Source organism: Delphinapterus leucas, chromosome 2, assembly GCF_059928025.1.
Source record: "Delphinapterus leucas isolate spDelLeu-1000000601 "Yukka" chromosome 2, BTC_Dleu_Yukka2, whole genome shotgun sequence".
Classification (NCBI taxonomy): Eukaryota; Metazoa; Chordata; class Mammalia; order Artiodactyla; family Monodontidae; genus Delphinapterus; species Delphinapterus leucas.
Genome location: NC_143130.1, coordinates 180,737,415 through 180,765,138, shown reverse-complemented (window position 1 = coordinate 180,765,138; position 27,724 = coordinate 180,737,415). Strand labels below are relative to the sequence as shown.

The window sequence follows — 27,724 nt, the reverse complement described above, 5'->3', positions numbered from 1 at the left end:
CCGCGCGGGAACTCGGGCGCCAGGCCCCGCCCGTGGTTTGAACCAGAGGCTCCGCCCCCGCGCCCGGCCAATCAGCGGGCGGGGCGGCCGGCGCCACGGCGACACATTGTGGGCTGCTGCGCGGCCCCGCCCCCGGCGGCCCCTCCTTGGCGGCCCCGCCCCTCCCGGCGGCCCCTCCCTCGGCGGTGGCGCGGGCGGCGCGGACGCGGGCTGCCAGGTGAGCTTCTCGGCTGGGCCCGGGCCTTTGTGCGGCGGCGGGGTCCCCGGGAGGGCTCGGGCGTGGGCGGGGGCCCAGGGAGCCTGTGGGGTCCTTGGGGGGGCGGCCTGGGGCGGGGGGCCCGGAGAGCTGAGGACAGCCTGGGGAGTTGGGGGGGGCTGGGGGTAGTCCGGGGGAGGGGGCGGCCTGGGGGTCCGGGGGCGCGTCGGAGGAGGGGGCACAGTCGCAATGACCGGCGCCCCCTTCCCACTCGACGAGTGACCGGCCTCCTGGGATTCTGTCTCTGCAGCCGCAGACTAAACTTTGGCTGTTCCGCACCATTTCAAGTCAAAAGTAATATGTAGCCTTGCGTTTAACCTAATTGGGGGCCCTTCTTAAGAGGAGAAACAGTTACGATGGGTCGGTTGGGCTCCTCCTCAGGGAAGTCCCTACATTGTTTTCTCACCTTTGACTTGGAAGGGGTCAGTGCAGGCCCTCCTCCTCCTGCTTCCCACGAAGACCCTCCTGGGAGACCTGTAGGGACCCTGGGGAGCTACTTGTCTGGCCTACTTGGATTTACAGCCCTGACCACAGTGCCACCAAGCTGCCGCTCCTCTGTCACTCATCCGTCCGTCATCCTACGCCTCCTTCCACCCACCGGCCGATCCTTCCATCCATCATCCACCCATCTACCCACCCATCCATCAGTCCATCGTCCATTCGTCCATCCTTTTATCCACCCACATCTGTCCATGTTTCTAGGTTTTCTCCCTAATCTGCATCCCTTGTAGAGCGAGGAGTGGGTGGTGAGTGTTAGCGATGGAACACTTGAATTTCATCCTAGGTCCTTGTAGCAGAACTGGGATTTGCAGTGCTATACTGCCTTCCAGAAATGGCCTGGCCAGGGGCACCTTTCTCTGGAACCCCCGAGGGCAGGGCTGCCTCCCTGTAGTAAGCTGCTTGCCTGTGAGTGTTCAGTTTGGGTTCTTTTCCTTTGTGTCTCAATTTTAATTGCTTTGAAGAGGAATGTTAAGGATATTTTGCAATAGCTTCCCTGCTCCCTACTGTAGGAGACCCAGCTTCTCTCTAAGCTGGTCAAGGGGGTATCAGGGAGCAAGGGATGCCAGCCTTGGGTGGTCTAAAGCTGGTGCTCTGTCGGCTTCCCCTGCAGGCTGGCCTAAGCTACCCAGTCCAGTGGAGACAGACATCAGGGAGGGGAGCAGGATGTGGGGGGAGGAGGGCTCCCAGACCCTGGCTGCTAAGGGAGCTGTCTTCAGCGGGCTCCTTGTTCCGCCCCATCCTGCTGCAGTCAGAGGACTAGGAAAAGTACCAGGCACTCACTTCCACAAGTCAGAGGCAAGCTCAGCTCTACGTTTTCAAAAGCTTATTGTCCCCAAAGCAGGATTACCAGGAAAAGCATCCACCAGGTAACTGTTTGCTGGGAGAAGCTGTGGTCCAAGTAGAGGGTTTTCCTCTGCTGGAAATGGCCGTGTTTCCTCTTGTGGGGCCCTGTGTTGCTTACACAGAACAGCCAGACTGAGTTTACTGTTCTGTTAAAATGAGGCAAAGAAGATACTGTCCGCTTACAAAATTAAGTTAAATATTCTGTGAACTTCCTACATACAATTGCTCTTTATTTTCAAGTTTCACCATGTTTTATAATTAAAGTTGAAATTCAGAATAAAAAAATCAGTTACGACCTTTTTTTTTTTTTTCTTTTTTTTGGAGAGAGAGAATGGCAGGTTTTATCTTGGAAGGAGGGCTGGACGTTTCCCTCAACTTGCTAGTAGAACATATTCCCAGGCAGAGAAGGTTTGTGTATTTTATTCCAAGTAACAGAAGTACTTGAGGGAATTCCCTGGCGGTCCAGTGGTTAGGACTCTGCGCTTTCACTGCCGTGGGCCCGGGTTCAGTCCCTAGTTGGGGAACTAAGATCCCACAAGCTGCACGGCACAGCCGAAAACAAAAGTACTTGAAATCAGCTTTTTCGTGCTGGCTTTTGAAAGCTGCAGACAGGCAATAGTGGAGGGGTGACCGCCACACAGCTTAGAGGTAGCCTTCTCAAAATTTAGCTTTGCTTGCTCCATCTTCAGTTTTCTTTGATGAGTATTTCAAAGCCAGATAGTGAGACAGAAACTGAGAGTGTTCATGTTGATTTGCCTTAAAAACCTGAAACTCACGAGAGTGCTTGGCTGTGGCTGAAGGTCATGGTGACGAGTCTGTCCCCAGTGCCCCCACAGCCCTGCTGCTCTGGATCTGGGGATCTGCATTTTCCACCGGCTCTGGGGATGGTGGCCACGTGGCGTGAGAGCTGCTCAGGAATGGGGACCTGGCTGTGACTGGGGTCTCTGCTGGGAGTGCTCGGGGTGGGCGGGCGCAGTGTGTGTCCGTCCGTCCGTCCCGTGTCCCCCCCCCCCGCTTCACTGCCACGTGGAACTCGTGGCCTGTCTGTCCCGCCTGCGCCTGGTCTGGAGGAGGCCTGAGGGTGGTGCTGTGCCACGACGGGGGGTCAACCCTGGTGGGCCGGCTGTCCAGGGATGTTGGAGGGTTTTGTGTGGAACATGCTAACTGAGGACTCAGCGGGCCTCGGGTGTTTAACCAGCTACGTGGCGAGACCTTCCAGCCGACTGTGGAGGTGACGGAGGTGGGTAATGCCTAACATTTTTTTGCTCAGCACTCAGCGGTGAGTCAGGCTGTGCGGTTAGGACAGCCTCAGAGGTGTAGGGCCTTGTGTCACCCCGTGTTAGAAGGGTTCAGTGCCCTCAGGCCACAGTCACTGCTGGGCAGGGAGCTGTGCTTCACCAGGCCAGCCTAGGGGTTCTGGGTCCCCACCTCTGCCCTGAGCATCTCTCAGGGTCCCTTCCGAACCATGCTGTGTTCTGACTTTGTCCCAAACACAGTTGTCTGAGGAGGGGGAACCCTCGCAGGCCACCTTCTGAGATCATCGTGACCCCACCCTCTCACCCAGCCTCTGGGCGATGGGGCACTGCGCATGGGCTGCTCCCTTCCGTAGATGTAAGTCGGCCAGCATCTTTTGTGGAGTGTGGCACAAATTAACAGTCGCTTAGGCTTTGGAACATTTGCGGGGAATAATTTGGGCTGACTTTGAGCCTGTATGTGTTCTGGCCTGCCTGTGGGGGCGCGGCGGGGGGCAGTATCTAAAGTGTTTTAGATTTAAGGTGGTAACCACCCCCGTCACATTGGTTATTGATGCATTTTTGTTTATTATGAAGGTATAATTTGATGCAATGAAATGAACAGATGTTAGTTGTGCAGTGCAGTGAATTCTGACAAATGCATCTTCTCGTGTGACCCAGGCGCCCATCTGGAGGGGGCTGTATTCCCACCATCCCAGGGAGTTCCCGCCAGTCGTGACTCGTCAGTGGCAACAACTTGGGTTAGCTTTGCCTGTTCAGTGAGTTCATGTACATAGCAGTACGGTCCCTGTGTTCCTGTTCTTGCTTTGTTACTCATATTCACGTGGTGTTTTGAGATCCATCGTGGCGTGTCCTTGCGTCTCATGGTGGGGTTTTTTTGCCACGTGGTGTCCCGTTGTCAGATACACCACTCTTCACCCATTCAACTAGCTGATTTTCAGTCTTAAGTAATGTTACGTCGGGTGGTGAAACCGGCTGGTGGGGGGGTCCGAGCAGGCAGAAGTGCTGTGTGGGGTGGGAGGGTAGGGATGTGGTCGGGGAGGGTCTAGCTGGGGCTGGGACTGTTGGTGAAGCACAGTGGGAGCCCACCAGCAGCTGTGACAGATCAGTGCGGGAGAAACGGTGGAGGGGGAATTGGTCCCTATCCTCCTGAACGCAGCTTGGTAAAATCGCGCTGCCCCTCGCCCGGCAGACGCACTGAGGAGTCAGCGCTGGAGCTGGGAGGGCCGCCTCCACCCGCCTGGAAGGCTGGGAGGGCAGAGCCCTGGATAAGCCGTCAGTATGATCAGGTGCTGTGTGCTGGGACAGACTCGCGGCTGTCAGAAGGTGGTAAAGCTCTGAGTCGCATGGAAGGTGTGGTGAGCAAGGAAAGCAGGACTTGCCGAGACTCAAACACGCAGAGGAGCACGTGGTCGGGAAGCGCCGGGAGCCGGCGTGATGGCTGGTTCCCGAGTGTCTCTCTTGGGCTTTCTGCTTCCTTCCCGATCACCTGCAGTGACTGTGGAGGTGAGCGAAGGCTGCCTGCGGGAAGGGCAGAGGCTGTTTATTCCAAGCTGCTGCGGCCGGGGAGCTGCCACCACCCGGCTGAGCAGGGACTCGGGCAGCAGGGGAGTGGGAGCGCTTGCCGGTGGAGAGGGGGCTCGGGGTCCTGCCGGGGGCTGCGGGGCTGGGGAAGCTGGACGGCTGACGAGACCCGGGCGCCACTGCCATGGCTGGGGCACGTCCGGTATTCTCCGGTTGGTCCTCAGTCAGAAGCGAGAACAAAGACCATGGACGCCGTGGGTTATTGATCAAGCCAGGCCATTGTGGGGGGTGTCACAGGGCGGTTGTAGGGCTTCCTGGGCAGGTCTGGCGTGGAGGGAGCAGGCTGCTTCCTGGGCTGGTTCCTGTGATGGTGGCTGGGTGTCCCGGGCGGATCGGGTGTCCTCGCTGTGTCCGTTCAGTCTCTCAGAGCAAATAGCCATAAGCGTGCCCTCTGCCCTTCTTTCCTGGCAGTGCTGCCCCAGGTGTTGGCTACACCAAGCTGCGGCCGGCCCTGAACTCAGCCCCTGGGGCTCCCACTGGGTTGACCACTCGTGAATTCGTGGGCTGGGTGTTCTGAGGACCCCTCGAGGAAAGGGAGGTGGGGTCCCAGGGTTTCCCATGTAGCTTCCCGGCTGTGGGTCAGCCATGGTCTCCCGCCCGACCCCGCCAGCCCGAGTGGCCGCTGACCTGAGCTGCATGGGGCCCATGGAGGGTGGCTCGACTTCCTCTGTTGGTAAACTCAGGCTTAACTGTGTTATTCGAGGGAGTTTGGTTTGGGCCTTAAATAATCTTTTTTTTTTTTTGGCCACGCTGCAGGGCTTATGGGATCTTAGTTCCCTGACCAGGGATGGAACCTGGGCCCTCGGCGGTGAGAGTGCGGAGTCTTAACCACTGGACCACCAGGGAAGTCCCTGGGCCCTAAATTAAATTGGTTGCTGTGCAGAGTCAGGATTTTAGGTTTGGTCGAAAAGATGCTAAAAGCCAGAGGTGATTAACTTGCCACAGAGGAACCCTTGAAACTTAATTTTTTCCCCCCAACACAGGGTGTCTCTTTATAGACATAATTCATATTAACTATAAATTAATTATAGTTAATTATAAATTAATTTATATTATAAATAAATTATGTTTTTATTGACATTATTTATAGTAATTCTCAATATGCTTAGAAAATTTAAGCCAATGACTTTTACACAAGTAACTGGGGAAAAAAGACTGTAAAAGTTGAATTTGCAGCCAAGACAAAAAACTTGAATCCTTTATTACTAGAAGTCACTGAAATATTTTTCCTGTATTTTGGTGGTAAGCTGCTTCTTTTGTAAACGCTGCATGCACAGTGAGGCCAAACAAACTGAAATACCAGAGTTTGGAGCAGAGAAAGGTTTATTGCAGGGCCGTGCGGGAGACGGAGAGGAGGTGGCTCGTGCCCTCGAGCTCCCTGAAGGCTTTTGGCAAAGCATTTTTAAAGGCAAAGCATATTTAAAGGCCGGTTGAGGGAGTGGTGGTTGCGGGTATGTGATCAGGTCGTGCGCAATTTTCTGATTGGCTGATGCTGAGGGAACAGGGTGGTGTCACAGGGGTTCATGTCATCAGTCCTTAGGCTCCAGGAGGCCTGGGGCTATGCGTCCATGGTTATCAAGTATTTAACATCTTCCATTTGGTGGGGGAAGTTTTCACATCTGCAAAACAACTTTAGGAAATGTGCATCAATTACCATCGGCTGGGTACTTCTGAGAGGAGCTAAAGCAGAGGATATGGGGGAAGGCCTGTACCGGGAAGGCCCCCGTGGTGTCCTGCCCGGTTACACTGTCATTCACTTAAAGACAGTTAATAAGTGGGTGTGTGCAAGGTGTTATGATTGGCTGTGGCCTGGGGGTTATGTTGATAAGTTAGACCTGTTTGCTGTTCTGGGGAAATTAGTCTTGAGGGGAATGAGCCATAGTCACTTAGTTTTTAAACTTTTTGTTTTGAAATATCAGTAGTTATGGGTCCAGGGGCAGTTGTAAAGAAGTGTCCTGGAGGTACATCCTTGCCCTGCCGCCCAGTGTGGGCGTCTGCGTGAGATGCACAGATACGCATCCCCACCAGGAAACTGGCTTCTGAGCAGCCACGGAGCTGATTCGGATTGAGAGAGAGAGAGAGTGTGTGTGCATGTGCGCGCGCGCTTGTGTGCGGTTCTGTGCAGTCGGAGCTCACGTGGCACTTCCTGGACCCCCCACCATGGTCCCCACACGGAGCCATGTCCTCACCCTAGAGAGCCCCTTGGGCTCACCCTTGGCCGCGCACCCATCTGTTGTGTTAGGGTCCTTACAGAGGTGGAGACTGCCCTGGGCAGCCTTCTGAGATTGGCTTTCTCGCTCTGCATGACCCCCTTGAGACCCATCCGAGTACCCCAGCCACTGGTCACTCCTGCACGCTGTGTGCTGCACCTGAGTGGCAGCCTCTCCCCGCTTGAAGGGCTTGGTTTCCAGTATGGGGCTCTTATGAGTGGAGCTGCTGTGAACATTCTTGTACATTTTTTTTTTTCTTGTACATATTTTTGTATGAACATTGGTTTTCATTTCTCTGGGATAAATGCCCAAGAAGTCACTTTTAAAAAGTTTTTTAAATGTTAAGTACACAGGAGGTGAGAGCTACGACATTGAAAGGAGATTCAGAGGCCAAGGGACCCTTTTCTGTCTGTTTAAGGCTGTGGCTGGTGGGGCTCGGGGGCAGGTGGGGACGGGGCTGCTTCTTCCTTCACCACAGAGCTTCCCATCAGCAGGTCAGCACAGGCGCTGCCACCTGGTCCCAGAGCCCCTGGCCACACCACAGTCATAGGCCAGCAGCAGCCACAGGAAGCTACAGGATTGTTTTGTTTTTTGAAGAAGGAAATCCAAAAATTTGCGTATTTAAAAGATTCTAACCCTCTTGGGACTTTCCTGGTGGCGCAGTGGTTAGGAATCCGCCTGCCAGTGCAGGGGACACGGAGTCGAGACCTGGTCCAGGAAGATCCCACATGCCGCGGAGCAACTAAGCCCATGTGCCACAACTACTGAGCCTGTGCTCTAGAGCCCGCGAGCCACAACTGCTAAGCCTGCGAGCCACAACTACTGAAGCCCATGCACCTAGAGCCCGTGCTCCGCAACAAGAGAAGCCCCTGCGATGAGGAGCCTGTGCACCGCAACGAAGAGTAGCTCCCGCTCGCCACCCAGCAACGAAGACCCAACGCAGCCATAAATAAATAAATTTATTAAAAAAAAATTCTAACCCTCTTGATGAATAACTCAAATGGATTATCTGAAATAAAAATGTTTATCTACTTTATGAACTTGAAGAGAGAGACAGTTCATGCGTTATAGCTTAACTTTGTGCTTGGAAGGACAGACCTTGCCAGGGTGCTTGCCGGGGGAATGCTGCCGCTTCTTTCTCCGCTTTTTAATTCCCCAAAGGTCTCCCAACTTAAGAGTCTGTTCAGAGGGACAGCTTCCTTGTATTTTTGCCTCTGGGAGCAGAGGTGCAGTGAGCTGGCTGCATCCGGTCAGCATCGGTCCGGGTGTGGCCCAGGAACCAGCCAGGATCTTCACCTCGTGGCGCTGGTACGGAGTCCACTCGGTGATGCCGCCTGGGTGGATGTAGGCTGCCCCAAGCCCTGGTGAGGACCCTGCCCCTGGGCCTGGGCCTTCCAGACACAGAGGGAGGGGGGGAGTTGGAAGGGGGGCTGGTGGCCTAGCAGAGCAGGCAGAGCCCAGCCTGGCAGAGCCTGTCCTTGCAGGGAGAGCACTCGTCCCGGCTTGTTCCGCCAGTGCCCCGGGGGCTCCCTGCAGGTCCGACATCTCCCCTGAAACTCCTGGGGCACAGCTTTTTAGAGGGGCTGTGTGGCATGCGTGGGGGCCCCCTGCTGGTGAAAGCACTGAGGAGCCTGCGCCTGCTGTGCGGGAATGGCTGCTTGGTGGCCGGGACCCCTCAGTCAGCCGGCTGCGCATCACTCAGCCCGCCAGCAACCGCGAGGCCCCCGTGCTGTGCCCAAACTCCTCCCTCCCAGGGCGCCAGCACTCGGAAATTTGGTGTTCCCGTTCAGCTGAGTTCTTTAAAATGCATTTATCCTATTTTTGGTCCATTTGTCTTTTTTTTAATTTATTTTATTTATTTTTGGCTGTGTTGGGTCTTCGTTGCTGTGCGGGGGCTTTCTCTAGTTGCGGTGAGCGGGGGCTACTCTTCGTTGCGGTGTGCGGGCTTCTCATTGCAGTGGCTTCTCTTGTTGCAGAGCACGGGCTCTAGGGCCCGCGGGCTTCAGTTAGTTGTGGCTCGCGGGCTCTACAGTGCAGGCTCAGTAGTTGTGGCACACGGGCTTAGCTGCTCCGCAACATGTGGGATCTTCCCGGACCAGGGCTCAAACCCCTGTCTCCTGCACTGGCAGGCAGATTCTTAACCGCTGCGCCACCAGGGAAGCCCCATTTATCTTTTCTGATGGAGACGGTTGCGCTGTGGTTTAGAGGTGGCGTCTAGAACAACCTTCACAGGGTCTCTGTGGCCGGGCTTGAGCTAGAGGGGCGCAGGGGCTGCAGCCGCCTGGAGTTGCTCCTCTGCCCCGGCCCGCGCCCCTGTCTGCGTGGATCACCCCTGACGTTGAGACTGAACCTGGGGCAGAGTCTGCAGGGACCCTGAAGTGGGCTCAACGGCATCTTTCTTGGTTTCCGCAGGGCACGATGTTTGCGCGAGGGCTGAAGAGGAAGTGCGCGGAGGACGAGGAGGCCGCGCCTGCGTACAGTCTGCAGCGCCAGTCGCTCCTGGACATGTCACTGGTCAAGCTCCAGCTGTGCCACATGCTGGTGGAGCCCAACCTGTGCCGTTCGGTCCTCATCGCCAACACGGTCCGGCAGATTCAAGAGGAGATGACCCAGGACGGGAGCTGGTGCGTGCCGGTGCCCCAGACCGCGGGGCGGGCGTCGCGCGACCGCCTGGTGTCCACGGAGATCCTGTGCCGCTCAGCACGCGAGGAGGCGCGCCCGGCCCCTGACCCTGGAGACCCGGCCTCTGAGCTCCAAGTCGTCCCAGCAGCACAGGCTCCCGGGGTCCCTCCTGGTGGCGTTTGGGACGGGGACGGTCCTCGAGAAAACAGAGGAAGCTTTCACAAGTCGCTCGATCAGATATTTGAAACACTGGAGAGTCAAAGCCCCGGTGCGGTGGAGGAGCTGTTTTCCGACGTGGACGGCTCCTACTACGACCTGGACGCTGTGCTGACCGGCATGGTGGGCGGTGCCAAGTCGGGCCAGGACGGGCTGGAGGCCTTCGCCTCCACGGCCGCCCCGCCCCCCAGCGCCGGCTGCAAGTCGGACCTGGGCGAGCTGGACCACGTGGTGGAGATCCTGGTGGAGACCTGAGCCGCAGCCGCGGCACACAGCAGATGTGTTTGTGAGGCCCACGAAAACAGCCAGCGCGCTGGGGGTGTGGGTGCCCGCTGCCCTGCAGCCGGGGCTGGCCTCTGGTTTGTCTGCGATTAGGAGACCGGCCCAGAACAGCATCCGGTCCGCCCGCTCCCCGCCTCTCTCCCTCCCTCCCAGGGCTGGGCTGCTTTCCCGCAGGCCGGTCATCGCGGTCGCCCTGGGCCCTCGTCTGTGTCCTGCTACAGCCCCGCTGGAGGATGCCAGCCCCCTTCCGCATCCAGCCTCATTCTACTTTAGATAGGGGAATTTTCTAAAATTAAGTTTTATACGTTTTGGGCAATATTTTGTCTTAAGATATATTTTTGAACTTTTTATCACTTTAGATTGTTTTAGCTATTTTCTTAAAAATATATTTTTTCTATAAACGCCCCCTGCTGCCACATTAGAAACTTTTATAACCTAAACAGTTGCAGTTGGTGTATTTCATTTTTTTAAGGTTTAACACACACTGTTCTTTCTCCAACAAGCGTCACTGCCCTGAGTCTGCAGTGTCCACACATTGTGATTTCCGCTTTCGACTCGGGTGTGAGCCTTGCCCGTACGCGCTGCTGTGGTCAGAGCGAGGTCAGAGTTGAAGGCCTTGCACGGCGGTGCCTTCACCAGATCTGCTGTGCGAGACACGTCTCTGTTAGAGGGTTTTATTTATGCCTATTTATGTATAAGTGTCTTCAGAGCCGATGGTCAAGTAAGGTCTATGTGGAGATCATGCGTGCCCTGAGGTGTCTTGGGCGGTGCCTCCAGAGGGTCTGAGACTCGGGACCCCTCCTGCGCGGGTTCCCAGCACAGCTGACCTTCCTCCCAAAGCTGCTGCCGTCCGCGTGCCCCTGCCTGGCTGGGCTGCCGGACCCACGTCAGCTGGGCCCGTGTGCCAGCATGTTTGGGGAAGGCACGTGTCCATGCACCACTGGATTGGAGAATGGTGGCATAAATTTAAGTCTAGGGTTAAAGAAGTCTGTACACATGTCATCTGTGGGCCCTCGATCTTGAGGGTCGTTGACGGTGGGGTTGGCTGGGTGGTGTGTGTGCCCTGTGACCCTGCCCCAGGCACCGAGACCGCCCGCGACTTTTAGATCTTTTTCACTTGTTTACAAGTGAGACTGTATTCTCTCCGCACGCCCAGCCGACGTTTCCCGTTTCTCGTGCTTTTTCTTCCTTCTCCAGCCCTTAGCCAAAAAGGGTTGTTTCTGTTTGCGCATATGCCATTCTTAGTATCAGTGGTGTGCACCTCATTTTATTAAAAAATTATCCAACAAAGTGGAAATGTGTTGTCAATTATCTACCATGTTGTAGTCCTCGAGTTGGTCTTTTTACCCTAGTTGAGCTCAGCCAGGTTATCTAAGGGAGACTGTGGGGTTGTGAAGAGATTCCACGTGGGTTTGTTGACAGGCAGGCTGTGGGACGTCTTCATCACCTGACCTCGCAGGGCTCTGAGGCAACTCTCCCCACCCCAGCTCTTGTGGCAGAAGACAGGTGAGGGACAGCGCCCTTGGATTTGGGCCGATGGTGGGAGCCTAGCCCGGTCAGGAAGCTGTGGGTGAGAGGCGGGCTGTGGCTCTCAACATCCAAGGGTTGCTTCCTTCAGAGTTTGAAAGTATTTCCTTGTGGAAAGTAGCTTAAGTGTATGTTTTATAAGCAACAAACCTGTAGCGGTATTTTGTGTCTTTATGGCATTTCTGTCTTTTTAAAACATTTGCTCAGTTTCAGGGCGGCTACAGTGTCTTATCTGGCAGCCTTCCGCAGTATGACACAGGCAGGGCTCAGGGTGGGGAGCGGACAGTGCCTATAGTCAGGCTTCGGCTTTAGGGTCCCCCTCCCCTGAGAGGCTGAGACCCAGCCTCCTTTCTGCCCCTGTAGTGACCCCTCCTTCCTCCCTTTGCTCTTCGGGTTCCTTCCCAGCCACCCACTCTCATTTCGGCAGCTCCCTTGAGGTGCTGATGGCCTAGACGTCCCGGGCAGGGCGAGGTGGGGCCCTGCTGGATACCGATTTCCCTGGAAGCATCAGAGTTTCTCCAGAGAGGAGTGGAGGCAGGTGACCAGTTACTGACGATGGATTTGAATTGAATATGGAAGTGTGGGGTGGGGTGGGGCTTTAAACTCCCGTGTGCGTGTGGTCAGGTGTTTGTAAACTGCAAAAGGAAGGCTGCTGCCTTCACCCCACCACCTCTCCTGGGCTGGTCCTGGGCTCCGGGTAGGGAGGCTGGGTTTGTGGGGAGCGAGTTACGCTGCGTGTTCGCAGTTGTTTCTGAGCACAGCGGATCTCTGGCCAGCTCCTGCCCCGGAAGGACTTGGAATTTGCTTGCTGCTGTCTGCAGCGCCCCCCCCCCCATGTCCCGGGAGCACGTGGAGGGAGGGGCAGTGGGGTTTCGTGGATGGAGGCAGCAGCCAGCCCTCGAAAGGAAAGACTCCGGAGGGGTTCCCAGCCCTGAGGACCGTTCAAGGTACAAGCCTTGGCCAGTGGCAAGTCCTCACACTGAAACTTCTGAACCGTCGCTAGTAAACATAGTCGAGTTATCTTTATGGGCAGTACATGATAGATTATCATCACACGAGAAGGTGATTACGAAGCTCCTAGGCAATGCAGGTTGAAGTACTGAGATGTGTCAGGCAGTAATTAATCCCAGTTCTGTTACTCTTCTGGAGTTTATGGATTCTGCTCTGAGCACTGCTGGCGTTGCCTCCCCCAATAGCTTGATGTTGTATTTTCCTTGTCATTCGTTTTTAGAATAAATATTATCACGTGTCCTCCTGGCTGTCTGTTGCTTCCTCCCCCACGTGGCTGGTTCCTGGGCTGGCAGACTCCAACACTGGGTCCCTGGGCATCTCTGGGCTCCCGTCTGTGTGGTCACTCAGGACTCCTCTAGCGTGGAGGCATCAAGGAAGCCAGGCTCCTTTTTACACAGTGGCCAAGGTTTCTCCAGGCCTATGTCTCTGAACCCAGCTCCGTGACGCTGATTGAGACTTGGTGGCAGAAACCCCAGAGTGCCCGCCAGAGGGGCTTTCTCTCTGCTCTCCGACCCCCTCCGACTTCTGAGAGAGCTGCCTTCTGCTCCGGGGGGATTTCTTGCAGCTCTGCCCCTCACGCCCGGGCTGGAGGATGGGTCCAGACCTGCCCGCCGCTGGGGCTGCTCAGGGCTGGACTCTGCTGGCCCAGCGTGGAGCTGAAAGTCTCCTCTGTCGCCGCTGCGGTGATGAGGGCGGCTGTGGGCCTCTTCTGTTGCCTGATTTCAGTGAGTATTTTAGATTTCTCTGTAGTCTCAACGTGTTTATTTTAAACCATGGTTGGGTAGCTGACTGGGCTTGTTCTGCTCAGGGTAAGAGTGACCGCCTCTTACACCCTCTACATCTGAATCAGGTGACCAGTCAGCACTTAACCATGTGCCAGCCTGTCTCTCCCAACTCAAGAAGTCCCCTCCTCAAGCAGATGGGCTGGACACGAGGACACAGAATCAGAGGTAGACGGGGCGTTTGATTAGACGGGGAGTGGGGGGAGGGGAGCAGTGGTTTCCAGCTTGAGGAGTGGGTGGGTGGCGGAAGAGCAGAGCGGGGTGGGGGAGAAGTTCGGATTTGGGGCCTGTGGAGTCTGGGACTTGTGTGAGGAGCAGCTGGAGACCCAGCTGGACACTGGGCCAGCGACGGGAGGGGAGAGCTTGGCTTACAGCCAGGGGGCAGGGAGGGCAGCTGTGAGGACAGTGAAATGACAGCATCTGAATTTGAATCTGGGGGGGGAAGCACAATGGCGTATTTTGGGTTGTCACGTCTAACTTTAACCAAAGGCTAGGAAATGATGGCACGGCTCAGGCGACCTCTGCTGGAGGGGTCCTGGGAGGCCCCCGAGTGGATGCTCCCCTTTGGCGGAAGCAGCGTGGCAGAAAGCAGTTTCCAAATTCCCACCTCTTTCTGGCTGAAAATGAGAAATTAGGCAGGTTTCCCAAACATACAGCCCCCCAAAATCTGTTACCTCTTAACATAAGCCTCAGATCCACAGGTGGTCTGTGGAGTGGCCGAGGGTGCTGGGGTGCGGGTGACAGCCAGCCGCCTCCTTCTCCCATGTGACAGGTGACATCTGCTGGTCACTGTGACCCCACTTGGCCTCTGTCTGGATCTGACACCTCCATCGATGGAGTTGGCGTCTGAGGCTGCCCCCAGCTGTGGTCTCCCAGACTCGACAGTGGCCTTGGAGGGGCAGTGACGCCGGGGTCCTGCCGTGCGTGTGCCGGGCCCCGCCAGCCTTCAATCCCCAGGCCTCCCTGAGGGACTGGAAGGGCCGCCTGCCGGGGTTTCCAGCACCAGCCCCCACAGAGCCGGTGATTCAGCAAGAACACAGCTTGTCCAGGCTGTTATTTATTTATTTATTTATGTTTGTTTGTTTCTTTGTTTTGCGGTACGCCAGCCTCTCGCTGTTGTGGCCTATCCCGTTGCGGAGAACAGGCTCCGGACGCGCAGGCTCAGCGGCCATGGCTCATGGGCCCAGCCGCTCCGCGGCATATGGGATCTTCCTGGACCGGGGTACGAACCCGTGTCCCCTGCATCGGCAGGCGGACTCTCAACCACTGCGCCACCAGGGAAGCCCTAGGCTGTTGTTATTTAATAAAATTTTACGAAAGGCAGTGCCAACTGCCGGGCTCTGCGGTCATAAGAGGTTCCCTCAGCTGATACAGGATGGCTCGCCTGCCCGCAGGCAGACATCACCACTGGATACGCACCCAGGCACCAGGCAGGCGAGCACACTCGCTTTGCGGAAACAGCACCTACCCCTGCGCGTGCCCTGCCACGTGGACACCCAGGCCAGGGGCCAGTGTGGCAGCAACGCACACAGGGCCTACCGGGTCCCTGAACGGCTGCTCCCAGTGACAGTTCCAGCCACATGCGAAGCCACCCTGGGGTCCCAGGCAGCATGGCTCAGGCAGCCAGGCCTGGGGTCCCTCACAGGTGCCCCCAGCAGCTGGCAACACCTTCCCAGGGGAGGGTCCCTGGAGCCAGGCTGGGGTGGGGCTCCTGGGGACCCGGGTGCCCCCTTCCTGGTGACTGGCTCTGCCGAGGGACACACCCCCCATCAAAGCGTCAGCCCTGATACAGGACACCCCTCCACGAAATAGCTCTGGTTTCCAGTACCAAACCAAACCGGTAAGAAACCGTAAAATCCCTCATCAAGACACAAAGTCCTCCCGCTTTAGCAAACGTCACTGTTAAACAATGCCATTTTTAGGTTACGAGGACTGAAAATCTTCTTTTTCCTTGGAATTGTGATGTATTGCCCATTTCCGTGTATGGGGTTCTTGAGGAAGAGGCTGTACGTGATCAGGCTGCCCTGTCTGCCACCCGGCGTCCCTGGGAGCTGGCAAGAAAGGAGGGACAGGTCGGGGAGAGCACGCGCGCCCCCAGAGACGCCCCCGGCCGCCCGCGCCTGCCCGGGGCCCTCGCCCGTCTCTGGCGGCGTCTCCTTCCCCTCATCTTGCGCCCCTCCCCACGCGCTGCCACCACAGAGGCGCGCGGGGACAGAAGCCACAGCTTCTCCCGGAGCAAACAGGACTGCGCCGTGAGGAGGGCACGCTGGGCCCCGGGCCCCTGTCGCCCTCCTCGTCCTCCTCCCACCCGGCCGGTGGCCCCAGGGACATTCCCAACGAACCGCGGCTGCCGCGGCCGCGGTCCCCGCAGGGGCTGCCCGGGGTGGGGGTGGGGGGCTTGCTGGGGACGTTTCTGTCTTGCTGCTCTAAGACGGTCCCAGCCACGTGCCTCTAGAAGGTTCCGCCTCCTGCCCCGCGGTTTCGCAGGGCAGAGGGGTGGCCCCTGTGCCCGTCTCCCGCCAGCCGGGCGGCGCCAACTCACACCAGAGCCGGCTCCCGCCGAGAGCCCCGCCTCCGCGCGCCGCTCCCTCCACGCCCTCCTGCCGCCCCAGCTCCGGATCAGGCCCTTGGCCTCGGCGCCCCCTGCGTGGCACCCCGCACAACACCCTGTGCCGCCCCGCCTTCTCCCTGGGGGAGGGGGGCGCTCAGAGCCAGCTCCACATCCGGGGCAGCACGGGGTCCTGGGGCGCGGGGGTGGGGACGCGGCTCTCCAGGCTGAGCTCGCGCCCCGCGGGAGCTGGGCTGCTAACGGCGCACCCCTCCCGACACGTGGTCCCAGGGTGGGCGGGAGACCCTGTTCCCGGAAGAAGCTTTTCCTCCAGAGGGGCGGCAGGACGGAGGCCGTCTGCCGCCCCTCTGACTCTTACGAGCCCATGAGAGTTAAAGGATAAAAGCGACTGGAACCCGAGACCCAGGCCCCAGGCGTCCCGGGCTCTCACCTTGGTCTGGATCAGGGCTCTGCAGCGGTGCAGGCGGAAGCCGAGCTCTTCAGGCTCGTGGAGGCCAGGGTCTCCCAGAGTGCGTCCCGGGCCCTCCGAAGGGCTCTGAGGAAGTAAACCAGTGTCAGCAGAGGGAAGGAAGATTAAAAGGTCGTTTTCTCTTTTTCACCTGGGCCCTCCGGCAGTCTCCCTGTAAAATGGCAACGTGGCCCCGACTCGGGCTCCGCTGGGGGCTGCCAGCCGCCCACCCCGGCTCACGCGGCCCTCCGGCCAAGGCCCACGGTGCCTTCTCAACCGAGGTCCTCGCCGCCTCTCCTCCCCCCCTCCCCCCACTGTTTTCCTCCCACAGAGACTCACCAGCCGGGTCACTGTCCAGCCCCGCAGGCCCCCTCCTGGCCAGTGTGGCCACGGCCACCATTCCTGTACCCTGTGTTCACCTGGGCCTGCCTGCCAGCCCCTTCTGTGTTTTCCACTTTTGAAAGTTTCCATAATACTTAAAAAATGGAAAAAGATCTTCGCCAGCTTGGTGCCTGAAAGACGACCATCCTTACAATTTGCGTTTCTTTGATGACTCATGAGCCCTACGGCGTGTAAGTGGCTGTGAGTTGCCTCTCGGTGAGACACGTGGCCTCTGGCCGTGGCCTTCCCGAGCGCGTCCCCGGCCACCGCTCTGCTCCGGCTTGGCTGGCTCCCACCTCAGGGCCCGCCTGGCGGCAGACCCCACACCTCCCCTGCACCCCCCGCCCGCGGCCTTCACAGTGACCCGGCCCCGCCAGAGCCCCGGCACCCAAGCCCACCGCCTCCAGTAGCACCTGTGGGGTGGCTGCGCCCTGCGGCCCCCGGCAGAGTGCACCGCTACATCACCGCGCTGCCAGGGCACCTCCTTCACCGGGCGCCGAGGGCAGGGCTGCGCCTGATGGCCCGTCGAGGAGCTGCCGGAGCCAGACGAGGGCGCCCTGGCTCGCCCTTCCCGCCTTGAGACGGCAGCGTCCCGGCTGCAGGTGCGCGCCGCGCGCCCCGCCTCCCGCCCCGTCCAGGAGCGGCGCACAGGGTGGCTGGCAGAGATGCTCGTAGTCCTGCCAGCCCCCAGGAGCCCACCTCCACCCAGGTCATTTCACCTTCTGAGCAACATCTATTCCGAGAACAAGAAGGAAGTTTTCCCGGCAACGGGACTCGCTCCAGAGGCCTCGGGAATTCATCACGGTCCTGGTGCTCTGAAGAGCTCTCCAGAGTTTTCTGGATTCAGAACTGGAAAAGAGCGGCATTAATTACAAAGTAGCCCAGAAGGGCTTCAGACGGGAGGCAAAGAGGGCACCTGACCCTTCAGAACTCTGACCACAGAACCCCGGCTTCTCACCACCTTGTTCGTTTACTCAAGCATCTACTGTCCTGCAAGTGCCCAGCACCGCCCCTCCTCCCGGCTTTATTGCTCTGCACAGAGCACAGCCCTGGCCTGAATGACCAATTTCACCATCACGTGTCTCCTCCGGGGGCAGAAGCCCTGGGAGGCCAGATATTCCGCAGTCTTGTTTCCTGATGATCTCAGGTGCCTAGAACCACGCCAGGTACCACAGAGATGTCCAGAAACTGAGAGGAGCAGATGCCGAGAGGGATAAACACGAGTGTGTGCCGTGGCCCCGCCCTGCTGCTCAGCCTGGCCTCCAGGAGAGAAGGCACGGGCAGGCGCGCAAATGGCTACAGGGGGACAGACTCGCCAAGTGCCGAGTGGCTTCCAGACCACCCCAGAGTAACCCTGACCCTCTGTGTCACCACAGCGTCCAGCCCGGCCCGGTCCCGACACGCAGGACCACCTGTGCCTGCGGGTGCCCCAGGATCACGCGGCCCGCCTTCTGCCCTGGACCACGACCTGGGGAAGCAGCATGCCCAGAGGGCACACTAGCCTAGCCACCTGGGCTGTCCTGGTCATCCAGGCTCTGGCTCTGGTCCCCAGGCCTCTGCTGGGGTAGGGGGAGAGTGCTCTGGGCAGGCGCTGGCTGGGACCCCAGCTCGGACCCCGGCCAGAGCCTAGGAGAGCCCATCTGCAGAGCTGTCTGACAAAGTCTCCACCTGCCCGCCTGCCCGGCAGCGCGCAGGGACCAGGGAAGCTAGCTCCCACACACCTCCACCTCCTCCCTCTGGGGCCTGGGTCCAGCAGGTCCCAGGCTGCTCAGCCTATATTTTATCCACTCGAGCTAAACTGGTTCTTCGCTCAGTGCTCAGTGAAAGGGTGTCTTAGAAAATGGCCGTCCACAAACAAGTGCCTCTGTGATCTCCCTTAGGGACCTTTACTGGGAGTGTCAGCCTTGCTGGCAGCCCCTGGAGCACCGGTGGGCTGACCCTACGGTGGGCCTAGAATGTCTCCAGGGCACTGGGGTGTCTCCAGGGCACTAGGGGGTCACTCGGTCCAGTCCCCCAGGAGCCCCTGTGCCCGCCACCCAAGCCCACTGGTCCCTCCCTCACCCCCAGCACTCTCACCAAGACCCGAGGAGCTGGCACTCCCTGGCCCACTTTGCTCCGGGTGAGCTGGTGGGGGGCGGGAGAAGGGCTGGACATGGCTCCAAAAGGAGGAGCTGCTGCACCTGTGCCACCCGGTCCTTCGACCCTTGGACCACAGGTGGTGGAACCTCGGGAGGGACGAAGCCCTCTATAGAGGTAAAAACAGAAGACCCCATGCGTCCACCATATCAACCAAAGGCATAAATGCAGAGCTGCCAGAAGACATGTGAGCGCCAATCCAAGTTCATTACCACAGTTTATGCACAGATTCAAGGCCAAGTTTTTCTTCATTGCTTGTTTCTAAGAAACGGTCTAAGGTGGGAACATCTTCAGTTGCCTGTGGGACCGGCACTTCTTGAAAAGCGAACCTAAAAATCTCCTCATAGCTGACAATAGGCTGAAAAACAAGAAAAACATACCAAAATTAGGAGAAATACACACATCATGTCACCTTATTCCAAATGTATAATTTCGGTACAAATGAAATTTGTAAGTGATTAGATACCGTTGCTGCTACTGAAACATGACATGTTCGTTCCCGCAAATCACTGCACTGTACATCGTGCAGTGAACCAGTGTGTGTGGAAAAGTGTGGTTAGGGCGCAATAGTCATAAACTTCATCAGGGACACGTGCACGCAATGAAAATGTGAGCACTGTTGCCCACGTGTTAATTGGTTGAGAAATCCATTCCTGTTACAATCAACATGGCCCTTCCCGGAAAAGAGGTTTGCAGGTTGTGAATTAGTGTGAAGTGCTGGAAGGTGGGTTGTCTGACGTCAGGGTGGGTGTTGGTAGACCGAGGTGGCTGGGAGAGGGGCGTGTGCGTGGTGCATATTCACATGGGCCTCAGTTCAGCAGGTGTGGTTTTCTGCATTCACCTGGGGTTTCCTGCAAAGTTCACATTATGCTTCAATTGTTCCCCGATACAGTAATCGCATTGGAAGACAGTCCTGTCTTCAAAACAAGCATTAAAGCAGAGCTAACTGTATGTACGAAGAGTGGATCTTGTCAGAGGTCCTGGTTTAGAAAACAAATGGACCATCCTTAGAACCAGCAAATCCTTTCCTCCCTTCTCTGTTTCACTTTTGGTGTTTGGGGTAAACCATTTGGGAAGAGAAGGCAGAAAGAGGAAGATGAGAGGCAGTCACACTAAAGGGAAACTCTGGAGGTCAGGGCAGGAAGGGTGGACGGAGCAAGGGGGCGAGTCCTGGGCTCTCCAGGCCACCTCCAGTGCCCGGTCAGTGCATGCACACTGAAATGTGACTCTTGGTGAGGTTTTCTAAATAAGTAGATTGTCAACTCAGACGAAAGAAATGCTCTTTCACCACGTGCCCTAAACGGGCCAGGAAAACACAGCCTGGTTGATGGAGAGTGGGCAGACGCTCCCCTCAGGAAGGTGGAGGGAAAGGAAGGTGGGGGTGGGATGAAGCCCGGAGAGAAGCAGACCCCCTCCCTGGCCAGCCCACCAAAGCACAGGAAACACTTCCTGTGCAACATGGCAAAGACGAATACTTTAGAAATACCTCAGAAGGTGTGATGGCGCTGGTTCCTGTCACCCCAGGTCCACCCTGGTGAGACTGGTGAGAACCAGGCTCCTTTTGGGCAGAAATGGTTCTCGGCGGCTGAGGTTCTGTGGGCCTCTCCGGGAGCTCAAAGGACTGAGAGAATTGTTCAGACGTGGCTGAGGATTCCCGAAAGCCTTCAAACTCTCCCCAGGTACCGCTGTGTTCCCCTAGGTCTGGACCCCTGGCGGAGGCAGACAAGCCCTCTCCGCTGCGCCCAGAGATCCTGGCTTCCCCATCCCCATCGGGCGGGGGAAGGAGGGAGCAGGAACTCGCCCACCCCACAGCGTCACCGCCCTGTGTCCCAGGTGCCGAGCCTGCACCGCTGTATTCGGAAACCCGGCAGAAGGAAACCCCGCCTGCTTGCTCTGCGAGGTCACTCAGAAACGCGCAGAGAGGGGGCACGTGGCCAGGTGCTCCCCCCAGCTCCCGCTGGCCTTGCATGTTGGTGCCGCCAAGACCGCATAGACGCGATGGGAAGATGCTCAGGAGACATCCACACCGCTGTGCGGGAGCTGCCCGGGGCTGGACAGGGCCCGACGGGGTTGCCTGCTCGCCCACTGCCCAGCAGCTGCCGGCGGCTCCCTCGGGAGTACGGATGGGCTGGTGTGGGTCCACTGTCGCTGCGGAACGGACACAGACCGCATACACAGCCTGGTCACCCAGGCAAAAGTGACCGGAGCCGCTGCCCGGCTTCTTCCTCCACGCGTCTGGGCGAACGGTCCAGCACAGGGGCGTGTCCTAGAGACCAACCAGGTGCTGGGGGTCAGCACTGCCTGGGAGGGTGGACGAACTGCGGGGTCCTGCCTCGGCCGCCGTGGGCAGGGGTCTGCGAGGCCCAGTCTGGCAGAGCCGGGGAGAGTCCGGGCGCCCGAGGGAGGGCGGCGCGCGGGGGTCCCCGAGAGTTGGGTCGGGGGCTCGGGTAGTCCCCTCGCGGGGCGGGCGGGGGTCCGAGGCGGCCGCTGACGACCACGATCGGGCCTGGCCTACGGCTCCCGAGGGGCGGACTTGGAGCGCGCTGGGGCCCCGGCGTCCGGCTCGGGCCCGCACCCACCTCGGCCAAGTCTCCGCCTCCGCCCGCGGGCGCAGCAGGCTGCGGGGGGTCTCCTCGGCCTGCGCTGGACAGTTGCCCGGCAACGACGCGCGACTGTCCAGCTTCCGTCGTCTGCAGCCCTGGCGTCAGTGCGCCGGCGCCGCGCGGGGCGTGGCAGCGCCAGGCCCCGCCCCCGCGCCGGCGAAGTTCTGTGAGCGTAGGGAACGGGCTCTCCGGCTGTACCCGACCTGGGCGGGACCCGTCACCCCCGCGCCTTTCAGCCGCCGCGCGAAAAGCCTCTGGTTAATTAGGCGACTCCTCGTGCTGCCACCCAACGTGGAGCGGGCGCCCTACACGCCCCGCGGCCGGGAGCGAGCAGGCGCGTGCTGCCGCCAACGTCCATCCCCCCAGCCCCGGCGGCCAGCTGCGGCCCTCCGACCCGGGCCGCCCTGGACGCCCTCTCGTGCCCCTGCCCCGCCTCAGTGGGGATGTGTGTAGCTGTGCCATCTGTCTTGTCAAATCCTGAATCCCCAGAAGCTAGTACTTCCAAGCGTGGGCCTCCCGGCAGGCAGGAGCCGGGGCGCGACCCCCTCCCTCTCGGGTCCCATGTAGTGCCCTGATTCTCGGCCTGGTCACCAGCCAGCCCCAAGGCAAAGCAGGGCCAGTCTGGGCCATGGACCACCAGCCCCTCCTGCTGCCACATGCCCCAGGGCAAGGGCCGCTCATGGGCTAGCCCTGCCCTCCTGCTAGCTCCTTTCCCAGGCACTCCTGGCCTTTCCCCATCTGCCTAAATCAGCCCTCCGCAGATGCGGCCATCAGGCCCCCGGCTGAAGCCCTGAACCATACACGGTCTCCCAGTCTACCTTCGTGCTCAGATTTCTCCACCCTGGGACCTCCTGGGGACCTCCCTGGGCCCTGTCCGGTTTGCATGAATCACCTGCTCTCTCAATGGTCCTTCGCAGCTAAGCTACCGAAAATTTCAATTTTAAAAATTACCAGATGAGATCGTTCTCTGAACCCCGGACCTTAGCCATCTGCCCCATCCCCTGCTTCCCGAGGGGCACAACGGCCAGCAATGCAGTGTTGGAGCAATGCAGTCAGACTGCCCAGTGCTGGGCAGTCACTGGGGTGACCCTGCAGGAAGGTGACCAGACACCGGCTCTCTCTTGCCTCGACGTCACCCAGGGAGATCGGTCCTGTGCTGTCCACCCACTGCTCGGACCCCCTCATTCACTGTCCTTGCCATCCTTACAGTCCAGGGGCTGGAGAGGGGTAGGAGGGCTGTTGTCTTCGTGTCCCGGTGAGGAAACTGACGGCCAGGCGCGAAGGCCCGAGTAAGAAGTGTTGCTGGAGCTGGAGCCAGCTCTCCAGACCCTCGGCGGCTCCCCACGCACCGTCTGGACCTCAGTGAGGAGTGAGGATGGCACTGTGACCCTCAGGGGACAGAATGAGGTGACCCGACAAGACACAGGCCCGCGGGTGGGTTGCTCTGCATTATGTGGTGTGGTAGCTGAATAAAGCCTCCTGCAGGAGCCCCTGCTGATCCCCAGAACCTGTAGGGACTCTACAGACATGATCAAGTTACGCCTCTCACGATGGGAAGAGGGTCCCGGGTTACGCCATTGAGTTCGATGTCATCACAAGGGTCCTTACAAGAGGGAGGCGGGAGGGTCAGAGTCTGAGAGAGAAGACAGCGGGACGGAAGCAGAGGTCAGAGTGATGCAGGGCCACCAACCAAGGAGCGCAGGTGGCCTCGGAAGCTGAAGAAGGCCAGGACACGACCTGTCCTGAAACAGATCCCCAGGAGGAATGCAGCCCTGCGACACCGGAACTGTAAGGGAATAAATGAGAGTTGGTTTAAGCCACTGCCTGTGTGTGTGTGTGTGTGTGTGTGTGTGTGTGTGTGTGTGTGTGTGAGTGTGGTTACACCTGGCTGACCCCTGGCTACGCCTCTAAGGAGGTGCTGCGTTGGGGGAACCAAGACTCAGAGGAGGCAGCAGAGGTGATCCCGACATTGGGTACCGTGCCCTGGATGCAGGAGTGGGTGGGGGAATCCCAAGGAGCTGACAGGTGGCCCCTGGCTCCTCAGGCCGGCGTCTGGGGGCTCTGGGCATGACGTGGGGCGGAAGCCGAGGGCCAGGCCTCCAGGTGGCTGGGCAGGGCAGGCAGCTGTTGAAGTTTGAAAGGCTTCACGTGCTGGGGGAGACTGGCCAGAGGGGGCAGGTCCCTATTAAAGTGGGGGTGCAGGGGACACAAGCCACGACTCGCGAGGCGCTGTGCGGGCTGGGCACAGCGTGGTGAAGAGAGAGCCCATGTGGCCCTCCCAGGCTGCTCGTCTGTCAACACCTCGGTGCAGCCCTGCACCCCAGCCCTGCTGAATGGTGGTGTGGGCAGCTTCTCCTCTGCCATTGCCCCACCAAGCCTCCCCTGACACAGCCTCAGGAAGAAGGGGCCGGCTGCCACTCCGCCTGGAGCCCCACGGTATCCTAGCAACTCTGCACGTCACTCGATGAGCCATGGGGAGGGCCACTCGCTCCAGGGAGCACCTCGCTGGTCCGCTCCTCAGCCCTGAGTCCTTAGAGTGAGTCAAGGAGGACGCCCGTCCCCAGGCCTGGAGTGGGCACTCAGCTTGGGGGAGAGTGAGGCAGTTAGAGGCCGGGGGCAGCAGACCTGGAGCCCTTCCCCCGCCTCTGTGCAGAGAACTGGGTGGGAGGGCAGATGGCAGTGGAGGACGACCCAGGCGCCCCCACCACCCTGTGTGCCCCTCCAGCTGGGCTGGGCTGGGCCAGGGACAGTGGCAGAGCTATTTTTGCTTATGCTGCCGCAGCTGCTGCAAGGAGGCATCAATCATTGATGCTCTGGGCATCCCTGCCTGCCCGGAGTGGCACGGAGGGCAGCCAGCCAGGTGGGTGGGGCAGGCCTGGGGCTCTGCTGAGGAGTGGGGGCCTAAGGAGCTACGCCAGCCAGCAGCCCTGGCCCCTCGCCCTGTCCCCAGCAGTGCACTGCACTGCCAGCCACAGCACCTGGGTACCCAGTCTGAGACCCGCGACCAGCGGGCCGGGCCAGGGCTGGGGTGTGGCGCCAGCCTCCCTGGCACGGTGCTCCTAGGGAGGGGGTTGAGCAAGTGCGGGCCAGCAGGAGAGAGCGCGGGCCGCTCACAGCCCCCACAGGCCGCCCCCCACAGGGGTGCCCCTCAGAAATGATGCGGGGCCTTGTGTGTGCCAAGGGTGGCTGTGAGTCAGCCCGCGTCTCCATGCTTCTTGAGGGGCAGCTATTCCTGAACCATGCCCAGCTGCTGTGGCCTCCGCCAGTGGGGCGTCTGTCCCCAGAGGGGGACCTCAGGACGGGCTGGAGTGGAGCGTGATGACGGCAGGAGCTCCCGGCTGCGCAGGGCTCTGCGGCAGGCGCCCGGCCAGGCTTCAGCTGGGCGGTAGGGAGGGCAGGGGTCAGGCACAGGTGGGCCTCGCAGGTCCTACCCGGGCAGCCTTCTCCCCATCAGGCGCTGTGACCCCGGGGCCAGGCCGGGGTTCCAAGGCCCCCACGGGTGGGAGGAGGGATTAGTAGGAGGAGGCAGGGCCCAGCCTGGCTGGCCTGGGGGCTGACTCCTGGGCAGTCTCCCTCTACACAGCTGCAGTCCACCATCTGTGGGGTACACTGCCTGAGGGACCACACCTTTCCAGAGATGAAATGGGCCTACAGGGCCCCCGGTGGTACATAGGGGTGTGCACAGCGGGTGAGGCCAGCCCTCTGCCTCAGGGGACACAAGAGAGGGGAAGGGGCAACCCCTTGGCCGGGGCGGGGGTGTCCCTGCCTACCCTCATCCTGAATCTGGGGCCCTGAGCTAGTATTGAGTCAACTCCCTGGCTGCAGAGTGAACTCGGCCCCAGAAGGAAAATGTAAGCCCACCCAACCCTCACCAAGCCCAAAGGCAGAAGTGGCCCCAGGGAGGGTCCCTGCCTCAGCCTCCCCCAGGCCCCGGCTGGCCTGGATTCCCAGGGAGCACCCAATTGCCCAGGGACTGTCCCCAGAGGGGCCAGCGGTGCCCACCTCCACTCTCCCTCAGTGGCCACGTGAGACCCGCTCCTCCTGGCCTCTGTTTAGGTGGGGCAGCCCCCTGGCCTCCCCTCCCCCTCCCCACAGAGCTGACAGGAGCCACCACAGCCCTGTGTGCACCATGCTGGAAAATCAGGATATATGTCACACAGGGTGAGGCCACTTCAGCTGAACGGGGCCCAGGAGCCACACGACTTATCCAAGTTCACATGCCTAATTGGGCAGGGGGACAGAGAGCTTGTGCTGACTGCACAGACTGCCCCTTGTTCCCAGGCCCACAAGGCCAGAGTCACACACACAGAGGACAGGCAGGCTGAGACCCCCGACAGGCCCGAGCAGACGCCAGACACACCCAGGGACACATACAGCTCTCTCCCTGTGCCCACAAGTAACTGATTCCCATCCGGACCGAGTAGGGCAGGGTCTCAGGCCCCAGGGCAATGCTGCCTGGCCTGAGAGAAGACACCAGGGCAGGAGGGGTGAGACCCAAGCCCCGATGTCCCCACCTAAAGGACAGGGCTGCGCCCCGTCATGCCATGGGCTCGAGAGACGGGAGGCTGCCAGGGCCTCTTCCCGGCAGTGATGTGTGTGTCTGTCTGACTGTTTGCTGGAAGGCCGCCCGGCTGCAGCCCAGCTAACGGGAACTGCCAGGCATGAGTCGTCCCGCTGGGCAGGCTCACCTGGGCCCTGCCAGCTGTGCGGATCCCTGAGTGAGCCCAGGAATAAGTAATGTGCTCCGTGTGTGCTCCGTGTGTGCGCCGTGTGTGTGCTGTGTGCTCCGTGTGTGCTCCGTGTGCGCACTGTGTGTGTCTGCGTCGTGTTGTGCATGCCCCGGCACGTGGGCCTGAGTGGGTGCATGTGTATGAGCGTGTTCCCAAGCATGTGTGTGTGCGCGCGCGTGCGTGTGTGTGCCTGTCTCTGGGTGCATGGGGACATATCCAAGTAGACCTGTATCTGTGTATTGGTGTCAGTGTGTGACATCTCATCTACAAGCGTTTGTGTGTCTGTGTCATGTGTGTGTCTATGTGTGTCAAGTCTGTGTGTCTGTGTGGTCCTATTTCAGCCTGGCCCCTTTCTGCCCCAGGAAAAGTTGATTGTGTGTGTTTCATCTGCCCCAGCACTACCGGCACCGTTTCAGAGCAGCCCCCAGGAATGTGCTGGCCCCGGCTCTTCACCCCCACCCCAGCAGGACCCACACTCCCCAAGGGGCCCTTCCTCAGGTCTACGCCAGGCTGGGCCTCAGGTAACCCCCTACTTCCTCGGAAACAGAGCTCTCCCAGGCATTCCCACTCCCTGCCCACACCCCCAGACGTGCCCCGTTGCACACGTCTGCACGACACCCAAGCTGCAGCCAAGGGTGGCCCCTAAACCTCCCCAGTGGTCTTCCAAGTCCCCTCTGCCAGCTTCCGGAACATCCAGGACCCTTCTCCCTCATCACAACCCTGCCCCGGTCCAGCCCCCACCCTCTTGCGGGGCTCCTGACCTCCAGCACTGTGCCCCTAAGGACATCCCCCAGCCACCTGGTAGTCAGCCCTGCTGCCCCCTGCCCCCAACCCCACCGAGCCTAACTTTCAGCGGTGTGAACCAGCTTCGGCTCTCTTACTCCGTCTGTCCTCTGCACACACACTACTGCCTTGCTTCGGTCCAGAACACTGTTCCCTACTCCTGAAGTCCGAGCTTAGACTGTCTGCCCGGAGCCTTCCAGGACCCCTCCCTACCCACCCCCACCATGGCACCATGCTACCCCGCTGCGCACACCTCCAGACCAGGAGACCCCAGGGCCGGGCTAGTGGAGTCAGATCACATGCCGTGGCCTCCCTGGGCTCCGCTGCCCCTACGCCCTCGCCCAGGGTGCCCTGCTCCCCAGCTTGTGACTGAAATGTCTTGTCTCCGGACTGGGAGGCAAGACTGCGGCACGCAGGTCAAGTCCGGGAGTCTTGGCGCGGCGTCCGGGGACCGCCCCCGGGCCCCCCCCCCGACCCCCCTGGGGAGGCATCCAAAGTCAACACTCAGGACTCTGTTGGGGCGCGGGGCGGGGCCAATCTAGTGGCGGGGCGGGCCTGCCGCGGAGCCTGTGCCGGTGATCGGACTGGAGGTGGGACGTTGGCGGGGTCCGGACTGAGAGGCTGGGCCCGGACTGAGAGGCTGGGCCTTAGTGGGCGGGGCCTGGGTCAAGCCGGTTCCCGGCTAGACAGGGGCGTGGCGTGGCCACTAGGGGGCGTGGCCTGGCGGACAGCAGCCAATGGGCTGAATGAGGCCGGCGGCTCCGCCCGCGCTCGCTCCGCAGTGGCTGGGCTCGGGCTGGGCTGGCCCGGGCGGGGTCCCGGCGGCGGCGGGGTTGGGGGCGCGGGCTCTGCCCGCAGTCCGCGGCCTGCAGCCAGCGGCATCGCAGGGCAGCGGAGGCAGAGCGCTGCGCTCGCCCGCACCCTGGCCGCCTGCGCGGCGGAGCCCGGATCTGCGACTGGACGCGACGGGCCGCCGCCGGCCAGCAC

General features: G+C 59.8%; 2 protein-coding genes across 3 annotated transcripts; one reads left to right on the top strand and one right to left on the bottom strand.

Annotated features, from left to right (window-relative positions):
* The first annotated feature begins 133 nt into the window (after positions 1–133).
* On the top strand, positions 134–12,562 carry CDCA4 (cell division cycle associated 4). The gene is made up of 2 exons (XM_022575925.3): positions 134–217; positions 9,060–12,562. The coding sequence occupies exon 2, from the start codon at positions 9,066–9,068 to the stop codon at positions 9,738–9,740; it is 675 nt and encodes a 224-aa protein (XP_022431633.1). The 5' UTR covers positions 134–217; positions 9,060–9,065; the 3' UTR covers positions 9,741–12,562.
* Positions 10,907–22,947, bottom strand: CLBA1 (clathrin binding box of aftiphilin containing 1). 2 transcript variants are annotated; one of them, XM_089908285.1, is made up of 6 exons: positions 21,201–22,947; positions 20,108–20,887; positions 18,834–18,979; positions 17,205–17,334; positions 16,087–16,191; positions 10,907–15,138 (listed from the first exon to the last, which is right to left on the bottom strand). In XM_089908285.1, the coding sequence occupies exons 2-6, from the start codon at positions 20,588–20,590 to the stop codon at positions 14,974–14,976; spliced, it is 1,029 nt and encodes a 342-aa protein (XP_089764411.1). In that variant the 5' UTR covers positions 20,591–20,887; positions 21,201–22,947; the 3' UTR covers positions 10,907–14,973. The 2 variants fall into 2 exon arrangements, with proteins under 2 accessions (XP_089764411.1, XP_089764410.1); XM_089908284.1 differs by having other exon boundaries at positions 20,108–22,947.
* Between the last annotated feature and the right edge of the window lie 4,777 nt (positions 22,948–27,724).